Source organism: Oryza sativa, chromosome 5, assembly GCF_034140825.1.
Source record: "Oryza sativa Japonica Group chromosome 5, ASM3414082v1".
NCBI classification, from domain to species: Eukaryota; Viridiplantae; Streptophyta; class Magnoliopsida; order Poales; family Poaceae; genus Oryza; species Oryza sativa.
The window spans coordinates 10251253-10263445 of NC_089039.1; the positions used below are offsets into that span (position 1 = coordinate 10251253).

The following is a 12193-nucleotide window of genomic DNA, read 5'->3' on the forward strand; positions in this document are numbered from 1 at the left end:
TTCTCGTTTGTTTTTCTGGTTGAGTCATGTGGGGCATGGTTATACCGGTGTGTGGTATAACTGTGTCGAAGCCTGTCTTTATTTTATTTGCTTAAGCAACTTGAACCTTAATGAACCAATTTAATAGCAGAAATAAATTCAAGAATTATGGTAGTCGTGGGTGGTTAGTTTTAATAGTCAGCTCTCTCTGTTTGCTGGTTCTGTGTGGTATTTTCAGATGGTGACAACCAGGAGAAGTTCTGCTACCGGTGAAGGCAGTCACCCCGAAGGCAGCAACCACAACAACCAAGGCAGCCCACCTCCACCTCCTCCCCCGCCTCCACCACCACCACCAGACACCAACTCTATCCTCACCCAAATCCTCGCCCAACAGGCCAACATGATGGCTGCTTTCCTCCATCACATCCAAAATCCGCCACAGCATAATGCTCCACCTCCACCACCACCCCCGCAACATTCTAAACTCGCCGAGTTCCTCCGCATCCGTCCGCCTACCTTCTCTAGCTCCAATAACCCCGTGGATGCCTTGGATTGGTTGCATGCCGTGGGGAAAAAGTTGGATACCATGCAGTGCAACGATGAGGAGAAAGTCATCTTCGCCGCCCATCAACTGCAGGGGCCCGCATCTCTATGGTGGGACCACTTCCAGGCTACGCAGCCAGAAGGACAGCCTATTACTTGGGCCCGCTTCACCGCCGCTTTCCGGAGGACCCATGTGCCCGCCGGAGTCATGGCCCTTAAGAAAAGGGAATTCCGGGAGTTGAAGCAAGGCAACCTCTCCGTGATGGAGTATTTGCATGAGTTTAACAACTTGGCCCGATATGCCCCGGAGGATGTTCGGGAAGATGAGGAGAAGCAGGAGAAGTTCTTGGCAGGAATGGACCCTGAGCTGTCCGTGCGTCTGGTCTCCGGGGATTATCCGGATTTCCAGCGTCTGGTGGAGAAGAGCATCCGCCTGGAAGCCAAGCACAAGGAACTGGAGTAGCACAAGCGTCGCCTGGCGAATTTCCGCAACCAACAGGGGGCTAACCAAAGGGTCCGCTATACCAATCCCTACCCAGGGGGATCCTCCTCGCAGCAGCAGCAGCAACCATGCTCCGTGCCCCGACCTCAATTCGTGGTGCGCGTCCCACAGCTGCAGCAGCAGCAGAATCAGCAAGGGACCCGTGCGCCCCGTCCTCCTGCGCCCGTTGTGCAGCCTGGTCAAGGCCGCAGAGACGCTCAAGGTTAGAAACGTTTGTGCTTCAATTGCTTCGAGCCCGGGCACTTTGCGGTTAAATGCCCAAAGCTGAGGCGCCAGCAAGGCCAACCGCCTCCCCGCCCCAACAACGGTGGTAAGGATGTCATTCGGGGTCGTGTGAACCACGTGACTGCCGAGGATGTGCTGACAACTCCAGATGTCATCGTGGGTACGTTCCTCATTCATTCTATTCCTGCTACCATTTTGTTCGACTCTGGAGCTTCCCACTCGTTTATATCTGTGCCATTCGTGGGGAGAAATCAGTTGGGGGTAGAAAGGCTTAGGAACCCTCTGCTCATCACCACCCTTGGCGGGTTATGACAGCAAAGTACTATAGCCCTGCCGTTCCTATAGAAATCCAGAGAATCCCTTTTCCCTCGGATTTGATTCTTCTGGACACCAAGAACTTGGATGTGATCCTTGGGATGAATTGGTTGGCTCAATTCCAAGGAGTAGTGGATTGCGCAAGACGCACTATCACTCTGTACCGAGGGCCGGAACAACTGGTGGTTTTCTTTGCACCCCCAACCTCTGTCGGCAGTTCAGAACTTCATCAGATAGGACTGTCGGAAATCCCCATCGTCAGAGAGTTCGGAGATGTGTTTCCGGAAGAACTACCCAGTATGCCACCCAAGCGAGAGATTGAGTTCCGGATAGATCTCGCTCCACGAACCACTCCTCTGTACAAGCGACCCTACCGTATGACAGCAAATGAACTGGCCGAAGTCAAGAGACAGTTGGAAGAGTTGAAAGAGAAGGGATATATATGGCCGAGCACTTCCCCCTGGGGTGCTCCTGTGATTTTTGTGGAGAAGAAAGACAAGACAAAGAGGATGTGCGTTGACTACAGAGCTCTTAATGAAGTTACTATCAAAAACAAATACCCTCTTCTCCAAATCGATGATCTGTTCAATCAGCTTAAAGGTGCCACTGTCTTTTCTAAAATCGATCTTCGTTCCGGATATCACCAATTGCGTATTCGTGAAGAAGATATCCCGAAGACCGCATTCACCACGCGTTACGGACTGTATGAATTCACGATGATGTCGTTCGGTCTGACCAATGCTCCTGCCTTCTTCATGAACTTAATGAACAAAGTGTTCATGGAATACTTGGATAAGTTTGTTGTGGTTTTCATTGACGACATTCTGGTGTACTCACAATCAGAGGAAGACCATCAGCAGCATCTCCGTCTGGTGTTGGGAAAGTTGCGGGAACACCAATTGTATGCCAAGTTTAGCAAGTGTGAGTTCTAGTTGTCCGAAGTCAAGTTCTTAGGGCACGTGATATCTGCTAAAGGAGTTGCTGTGGACCCCGAAACAGTGACCGCCGTCACTGATTGGAAGCCACCCAAGACAATCACTCGAGTCCGCAGCTTTTTGGGTTTGGCCGGGTACTACCGAAGATTCATCGAGAATTTCTCCAAAATTGCCAGACCCATGACGCAGTTGCTGAAGAAGGAAGAAAAATTTGTGTGGAGCCCGCAATGCGAGAAGGCGTTCCAAACTCTCAAGGAAAAACTAGGGTCCTCGCCAGTTTTAATCTTACCGGATACTCGCAAGGACTTCCTGGTGTACTGTGACGCTTCGCGCCAAGGATTGGGGTACGTATTAATGCAAGAAAGTCATGTGGTAGCCTATGCCTCACGCCAGCTACGGCCCCATGAAGGCAACTACCCTACCCATGATTTGGAGTTGGCCGCTGTGGTTCATGCTCTAAAGATCTGGCGGCACTATCTCATTGGGAATCGCTGTGAAATATATACTGATCATAAGAGTTTGAAATACATCTTCACTCAGTCGGATCTGAATCTTCGGCAGAGGAGATGGTTAGAACTCATTAAGGATTATGATGTGGGAATCCACTATCACCCTGGTAAGGCCAACGTGGTCGCCAACGCTTTAAGTCGGAAAAGCCGTTGCAACACTCTTGGCGTCCGTGGCATTCCACCGGAACTTAATCAACAGATGGAAGCCCTGAACCTAAGCATAGTTGGTCGTGGATTCTTGGCTACGCTGGAAGCCAAGCCTACCTTGCTCGATCAAATCCGTGAGGCTCAGAAGAATGATCCAGATATGCATGGACTCCTCAAGAATATGAAACAGGGTAAAGCCGCTGGTTTCACAGAGGATGAACACGAAACCCTATGGAACGGAAATCGGGTATGCGTTCCAGACGATAGAGAACTTAAACAGTTGATACTTCAGGAAGCTCACGAAAGTCCTTATTCCATCCACCCTGGCAGTACGAAGATGTACTTGGACTTGAAAGAGAAATACTGGTGGGTTAGTATGAAGCGGGAAATTGCAGAGTTCGTGGCCCTTTGTGATGTGTGCCAGTGTGTCAAGGCAGAGCACCAACGACCAGCCGGACTTCTTGTCACACCCAGAAATTCTCGAACCAGAATTTCTAAGCTGAATGTGCATTAAATCCCTGTCCAGGACCAGCCAGGGTACACAAACGACAATTGTTGACATACAGACCCACGTCTTACAAAAATATAAAAGATTACAAATGCAGCGGGAAAGATAAAAGCGAGCTAAACCGGGAAGCTTGACTTCAGCAGCGGGCGACTCCACTCCACAGGCAAACCTTGACGACAGCGACGAAACCAACCTCTCTGAGATGGCTCCAACTGAGAAGAACTTCAACTTTGGTGTGGGGGAAAAGAGAGCAAGACTGAGTACTACCCCCTGTACTCAGCAAGTCATACCGGAAGAGGAGGTATGATGCAGGATATAACCAAAGGAAGCTATGGGTTCTTTTGCATAAAGCAGGCATTTCAAAGCAGTAGTTGAAAGCAATAAAACAGCTATAGTAATTAATCAATATTAACCAATCACTGTCCAACGCTACACCACGTTGCAACAGGCCCAACCAACCACCTGAACTACACAAGTTCATTAAGTTAAACTAGGGGTGAGACTAATCACGGTGAATCTGGTTGATCGCCCATAACCGCGGGCACGGCTATTCGAATAGTTTTACTCTGGCCAGAGGTGTACAACTGTACCCACAAGACACGATTCCACACATGTCGCCATGCCCCGAAGTATCACCATGATACTGCAAAGGGGGAAATCGTGACAAGACCCTTCACATAACCCTCCCCTAACCATCCACACCACGCTAAGGTTTCACCCCCACCCCTCAAAAGGCAGTGGGCGGTCCCCTCTTGCGCCGCGGTGAATCCGGCAGCTGGACAACCGAACACCTCGGCCGACCCAACTCCATCACGCCCACCCTCGCCACCGGTGCCTAGGAAAGGGTCGAGCTATACTTCAGATCAAGCAGTTACCCACTCCCGCTTGTGGTAAGCACGGTAAGTCTCCCAGGTTTCCCGTGAACCGGTCCTTAACTGCCATGGGTGCGACCAGCAAAACCATGCACTCACAGCCCGCCATTCAGAATATTTTAATTAACTGACACCCTTGCGGTGGCACCAATCTAAAGCTATGCCAATAGTCAGAGTCTATGTAATAATGTGATCCCCATTTGTGTACTAGTTGAACTAAGCATGGCTAAGCATTTCCTAAGCCAACATCTAGTCATTTTGATACCCAAGTTATCAATGGCATAAGATAACCAATATGTGGCTGAGGAATAGGACCCATCCCACATTACATTGTAAAAGAATGCAACATTTAATAGAAATGCGGGATATTGGTAAATTGGGTACAATATGATCAAACGTATTGCATGACTTGCCTTGCTCTCAAACTGATGAGACCTCAGCAACGTCTTCGAGAAACTGCGGATCAACGAAACGGCCGAAACCTACGCGACAAACAAAGCACACAAGCAAAACATGCTATAAGACTACTGAAACAGGAAACAAAACCATTTTTAATGGATTCTTTGCATTTTTCTTGATTTACTGAGACTTGAATGGACTTAAACGGAGCTCGGATGAATTACTTATGAATTTTAGAAGATAAACTGTGTTTTTACTAATAAAGAAAAAGTCCTTAATTAATTATTGCGCAATAATACCCGGGGCTGACGTCAGCGAGGGGGGCGGCGTCGACAGGCGGAGCCCGCATGTCAGCGGCACAAGGGGAGAGGGAGGGGGCGCCGGCATGTGGACCCCACGGGCAATGGCTCAAGGGGGAAGACGGGGTGGCGCCCGGTTGGCTCGGCTCGGCTTCAAAGCCGACCGGCGACCATGGCGACCGGCGGCGGCGCGCGAGCGCCGGTAACGGCAAGCGACGGCGCGGGAGGCGGCGGTGGACGGCGCACAGGCCGGCGGCGGCGGCCGAAGGCGATGGCGAGCGCAGGGAGCGGCAGCGCGTGTGGGACAGAGGGAAGGAGGGAGGAGAGGAGCTCCTCACCGTGAGCACGGCGGCCGGCGCGAAGGATGAAGACGACGGCGATGACCGGTGATGCGGAGGCATGGACGGGCGGCGGTGACACCCTAGGAGAAGATGGAGAGGCGTTAGGATAGGAGACGACGACCACGGCGGCTTGAATTGCCGGCCGGAGATGGAGGGGAGGGAAAAACTCACCGGCTCGCGAGGGGAGAGGCGCTCCGGTGGGATTCCGGCAACGCGAGGCGGTGGCTGGGAAAGCTCTTGCGGCGGCGAAGCTAACGGCGGTGGCGGGTTGGCGCGGCGGCGACTCTAGCAGCGACGGCGCTAGCAGCGAGCGGCACGAGCACGATAGGAGGCACGGGAGAGTGCAGTGAATGAGGGAAATGGGAGAGGAGGTTTGGGGGAGCGTTTTTACGGGCGAGGGAGGGGCGGAAACAGCCGGGGATGGCCCCTATTTGGCTGGCGATGTGGGGAGTGGAGGGAGAGAGAGAGGTGGATTCGAATGCGAATCCCTCCCATTTTTGGGCGGGCGCGAGAGCGGGAAGAGGTGGGGGAGGGGCGGCGACATGGGCGCAGGGCGCGGGAGAGGCGCAGGAGGCGGGGAAGGTGGGCAGCGTGGGGAGCGGTGGTTTCGGCGGTGGTTGGCGCCGGGGCGTGGGCGGCTAGAGGTAGGGGACGACCCCGACAGGTGGGCCCCACCTGTCGGTGCCCGAAAGAGAAAGGGAGGGAGGGAGGACTTCAGGGAGGGGAAATGTCACGCCCGGAATTTCTATCCAAAATTCCAAACGCTTACATGTGTGTGAACCCTCGTCCAGGAATCAGCCGAGGCACACAATAACAAATTGATAATAGAGTACAATTATTACTCTAATTAATAAGCGAATAAAATGTCATTACAGAGGTAGATAGTTCCTCTCAATCAATAAAGATCTAAGCAGCGGAAAAATAAGATAAACGGCGCGGACGGCTCCACTCCACAGGCAGCTTGACCAAGGCTACACCTAAACCTCCACACCATCAGCATCATTGTAGAACTCTTCCTCTGATGAATGATTGCAAGGTGAGTATATGACATACTCAGCAAGCCACGCAGCAAATATGCAAGTGCACAGGATAACAAAGGATGGCATAATAGGGTTTCATTTGCAAAAACAGCATTTAACAAACTTTTCAGAATTTAATAAAACAGTTGAGTATTAATTAAACAATATTAATCCAACGCTATACAACATACCCTGTTGTATAGGCCCAACCATTATGTACAACCATCCCAGCTGCACAGTTCTATCTCCAAACCAGGAATATACCATTCCAAACCAGGAGCTAATCAAATTATTACCAATTATAGCATCATTTACTATGGTGAGAAGGGTGAGACTAATCACGAAAGACATTGTTAGACCCGCCCATAACCGCGGGCACGGCTATTCGAATAGTTTTACTCTGATCAGAGGTGTACCACTGTACCCACAAGACACAACCCCACATCATGTCGCCATGTGCCTCAATACCACCACGGTACCTCGGAAAGGAGTTGTGACAATACCCCTTGCATAACACAATCCACCGCAGCGCACCTTCCTGGATCATAATCACCCCCTTATAAACAAGGCATGGACTCCCCAGCGACCCCCGTGGGCTTATCTCCGCCACTTCTCAGTCTGGTGCTCCGCAATGAACCATGTTATACAAAAGATAAAGCCGTTGCCCACGCTGGCTTGTGGTTGGCACGGTTAATGTTTCACAACCGAAACTCGTGAACCGGTCCTTAATTGTCATGAGCACGACCATCAAAACCATGTGCTCACAACCCACCATTACCAGGTTTTAGTTGGCACATTAATTAATTAACCAATCACGATTGACCATCGTGAAATCATTAAATAATAGTGAGTCATAAGTTATCCCAATAGTGTGCTAATGTTTCTAAGCAGGGCTAAGCAATTATATCTAATATCTAGTTGAACCAATATATAAAGCTCAACTAGTCAAATTATAATAACCCAAGGTATCAAGGAATAAAGTAATCAAGAACAAAAGGGCTATAACAAACAATAGGTTATTTCCACCCAATGACATTCGAAAATAAATGCAATAGTTGAATAGAAATAATAGCTTTAAATAGGATCAACATGCTCAAAGGGTTGTTTGGGATCTGTGTGACTTGCCTTGCTGGCCTTGGAACTCTTCAAATTCTTCTCCTGCGAAAACGGACTCTCCGGAAACAACGGAATCTAAGCAGAAAAGAGCAAAATCACCAAAACAGCACATAAACAAGCATGAACAGTACATGTGGATATTTTTAACCTGTAGATCTCAATTTTAGAAAAATTTAGAGACTTGAACCAACTAAATCGGAGCTAAGATGAATTAGTTATGAATTTTTGAAGATTAAATCGGATTAAAACACTTATATTGATTTTAATTGAATTATGACGCAATAATGAATTATTTTTGAAAAGGAAAAAAGGGTTTATTGCGTTAGCAGCTAGGGTTTCGCGGTGGACCGGGTGCACGGCGGCGGTTCACGCGAACGGACGGCCGAGATCGACTTGATCCAAAACGGACGACCGAGATCGATCGGTCCACGACCGGCTCACGGGAGAGGGCGACGATGACGTCGACGATGACGTCACCACCGGCGGCGGCGGCTCGGCGGCTCGGACGGCGCACGCTCACCGGCGAACGGCGGCGCTTTGGCACGAACTGAGGACACCAACGGGTAGCGGACGGCACGGCGAACTCACCGGCGACCAAAGCGACGGCGGAAGACCAACGGACGGCGACGGCGACGAGGTTGAAACGGCGGCGCTCTTCGGCATGACGACGGCGACGATGCTCCGGCGGTCTCCGACGGTGGCGAAGCGGCGGACGAGGACGGCGACGACTTGGCGAGCACGACGGCGGTCTTCCCGAGCGACGACGATGACTGGAACGGCGGCGGCGCACGGCTGGAGCGACGGCGGCGACGGCGGCGCTAGGGCACACGGCGCTAGAGCGCTACGGGCGACGAGAGGCGAAGGCGAGGGTGGCGGCCGGTAGAGGAGACACCGGGGGTCCTTTTAAAGGGGCTAGGAGGCGACGGCGAAGGCCCACGGCGACCGGCGACGCGAAGGAAACTTCGGGTTCGGGAGAGAGGAAAGTCGATCCGATTTGACTTCAAATCTATCGATTTCCAAACCGATTTAGCCGATGATTCCAAAAGAGAAAAGGTTGAGGAGATCTCGAGGATCATTTGCCCTCTTTTGATTCGGCCGGAGAAGGAAAGGGGCGGCCGGATTTGGAAAGGAACGGCGGCGGCGCGAAACTAGGGTTTCGGGCGGCGGCGGCCGGAGGTTGACGACGACCCTGACAGGTGGGGCCCACCTGTCAGCGGGAGAGAGAGAGGAGAGCGGCGGCTTGGACTGGGCCGGCTGGGCTGAAGAGAGAGAGAGAGCGGTTTTGGGCCGACTTTCGGCCCAAAGCCAAAAGAGACTTTTTAAAACCTTTTTCAATTTAAATTATTTATGAAATGCAATTCCATTTATTAAAAATACTTCCTTAGCTCAAATAAATCCCAGAAAAATCTAGGAATTATAGAATTAAGCAAAGTATTTAATGAAATTTTATCTGGCCCCATTTTATATTGGAATTTATTAATTAAAATTAGATCTTCTCTTCTAGGCTCTTAAAATAAATTCTAAAAATTCCATTTAAACAACAATTTATATATTTTGAATTTTCAGGGTGTGACAGGAAAGGAGGAGCGGGCCGGCCCAGGAAGGGGCGCCGAGCGCGGGGAGAGAGACGGGCCGACGGCCCATCTAGAGAAAAAAGAAGGAAAAGAAAAAGAAAAAGAAAAAGAAGAAAGGATTTTTCCTGGGATTTAAAATTGCACTTTGGTGATTTTTAATTGATTAAAATTATTTCCAAGGCTCTGAAAATTCCACTAAAAATCTTGTTAATGCATTGGAAAATGGGGAACTCAAGAAAAATTCCACCACGCTATTTCCGATTATTAATTGCATTTATTAACTAGGGATTTAGCTCTAGGTTAATTAAGATAATTTCTTCGGGCAATTTATTTAACCAATTTTTAAAGCAAGAAAAAGGGGGGGATACTTCAGGGTGTGACACTTCTCCAACCTCTCCAACTACCAGAATGGAAATGGGATGAAATTGGGATGGATTTCATCACCGGACTTCCAAAAACCTAGGGCGGTTATGATTCTATATGGGTAGTCGTGGATCGACTAACCAAGGTAGCTCGGTTTATTCCTGTGAAGACCACCTATGGAGGAAACAAACTAGCCGAACTCTACTTCGCTAGGATCGTGAGTCTCCATGGCGTTCCTAAGAAAATTGTATCTGATAGGGGAAGCCAATTCACCTCTCACTTCTGGAAGAAGCTCCAAGAAGAGTTGGTACCCGATTAAATTTCAGCACCGCGTATCACCCGCAGACAGATGGACAGACCGAGCGTCTAAATCAGATCCTAGAAGATATGCTCCATGCCTGTGTTCTAGATTTTGGGAAGACCTGGGATAAGAGTCTCCTCTATGCCGAGTTCTCCTACAATAACAGCTACCAAGCCAGCATACAAATGGCACCCTATGAAGCGTTGTATGGACGCAAATGCCGGACACCGCTATTGTGGGACCAAGTTGGGGAAAGCCAAGTGTTCGGGACCGATATCCTGAGAGAAGCTGAAGCTAAAGTCAGAACCATTCGGCATAATCTAAAGGTGGCACAGTCTCGGTCGAAAAGCTATGCAGATAACCGACGCCGTAACCTGGAATTTGCAGTGGATGACTTTGTGTACCTTAGGGTCACGCCATTGTGGGGTGTACACAGGTTCCAAACGAAAGGGAAGCTAGCACCTCGGTTCGTGGGTCCTTTCCGTATCATCGCTCGACGCGGAGAAGTCGCTTACCAGTTGGAGCTGCCCGCATCCTTGGGTAACGTGCATGATGTGTTCCATGTGTCGCAACTCAAGAAATGTCTTCGAGTGCCATCCGAGCAGGCCGATTCAGAGCAAATTGAAGTTCGCGAAGACTTGACCTACGTGGAAAGGCCAGTGAAAATCCTGGACACCATGGAGCGCAGGACCAGGAACCGGGTAATCCGTTTTTGCAAGGTCGAATGGAGCAACCACGCTGAGGAAGAGGCTACTTGGGAACGTGAAGACGAGCTGAAGGCAGCCCATCCCGATCTCTTCGCCAGTTCTTCCGAATCTCGGGGTCGAGATTCCGTTTAAGGGGGGTAGGATTGTCACGTCCCAAAACGACTCTAAAATATATCTTTTAAATTATGCCTAGAATAATTAAAATCCTTGTGAAAGCCTCCAGCAATTAAAATGTGCAAAGTTAAAAGTCAAATCAGGCTTAGAGGATTTTTGTATATTTCCTAAAAGCCTAAAATGTGTAAATAAATTTTAGTGGAATTTTCAGAGCACAAATAATAATTATTAAGAAATAAACAAAGTTGAAAAATTTTTATAAAAAGAAAAACCCTAAAAGTCCCCCTTTCCTCCCTTGGGCCGGCCCAGCCCATCTCTCCTCCCCCCTCTCTATCTCCTCTCCCCGCGGCCCACTCGGCCTCTCCCCGCGCGCGCGCCGCTGACGGGCGGGCCCGCCCGCCACCCTCGCTGACGGGTGGGGCCCACCCGTCATCCCCGACCTCCCGCCGCCTCGCCCGCGCCCTAGCGCTGCCGCCGCCGCGAATCCCGCCGCCTCCCGCCGTCCCGCGTGCAGTGAAGTAGGGGGAAATACTCCTCATGATTCCCTCTCCCTTTCCCCCCATTTTTCCCTCCCTCTCTCGCGTTCAAACAGGCGGATTTGCCCCCGCAAATCTTGCCGGCGCCATTGATGGCGGCCGACCTCCCGCGCCGGTTTCCTTCCCCTCCGGCCGCTCTCTCCCCCTTCCAACCCTATTTAAACCCTCCCCGCACCTCCTCCGTCCATTTCCGCCTCTCGCCGCCCTTCCACCTCGCCGGATTCGAGCTCGCGACGTCGCTCTCTCTCTCCACCATCGCCGCCGAGCTCCGGTCCGCCGCCGTCGTCGCCCTGGACCGCCTCCCACCTCGGCGCCGCCTCCTTCGGCTTCGCCGCATCCTCGCCGACCTCGTCCACCTCTCCGTTTCGGTCGCCGACCGCCGGAGCGCTGCCGACCCCGTCGACCCGAGCCGCACTGCCGCCTCCCTCCGCTTCGGCCGCCTCCTCCGTCGCCGCCGTCGCCCCGGGGTGAGCCGTGGACCGTCGCCTCCTTTCCCCCTTCCCTCCCCTCTCTCGGCCGCCGCTCCGCGGCGCCGGTGGTCGCCGGCGGCAACCATCGAGGCGCGGGGGCGCCGCCTCCCGCCGACCGCGCCGGCTTGGCCGCCCTCGGGTGCGCCAAGTGGCTGCCGCGTGGGGCCCAGCCGTCAGCCGCCCGCGCCCTCGGGTGCGGCTGACGCGTGGGGCCCACGGCGCCGGCCGGTGCGAGCCCGGGTGCGCCCGGTCCACCGTGGACCATGAGGCTGCCGCGTGGGCCCCACTCCCGTGGACCCGGTCCGCGCGCCCCTCCCCCTCGGCTGACGCAATAAACCCTTTTTAAATTAAAATTTAAATGAAGAAATTCGCAAATATTCATTTAAAGAGCATGTAAACTTCAAATGGCCATAACTTGG

The 12193-nt window shown here is 51.6% G+C and overlaps 1 protein-coding gene across 1 annotated transcript in view; it reads left to right on the forward strand.

Annotated features, from left to right (window-relative positions):
- Positions 1-784: 784 nt before the first annotated feature.
- LOC107275616 (probable LRR receptor-like serine/threonine-protein kinase At1g56140) overlaps positions 785-12193 on the forward strand; it is a 29202-nt gene continuing 17793 nt past the window's right edge. Inside the window, exons 1-2 of the mRNA XM_066310868.1 lie at positions 785-981; positions 1079-1226. Of these exons, the coding sequence (XP_066166965.1) occupies positions 785-981; positions 1079-1226 (345 nt within the window). The remainder of the gene's footprint in view (positions 982-1078; positions 1227-12193) is intronic.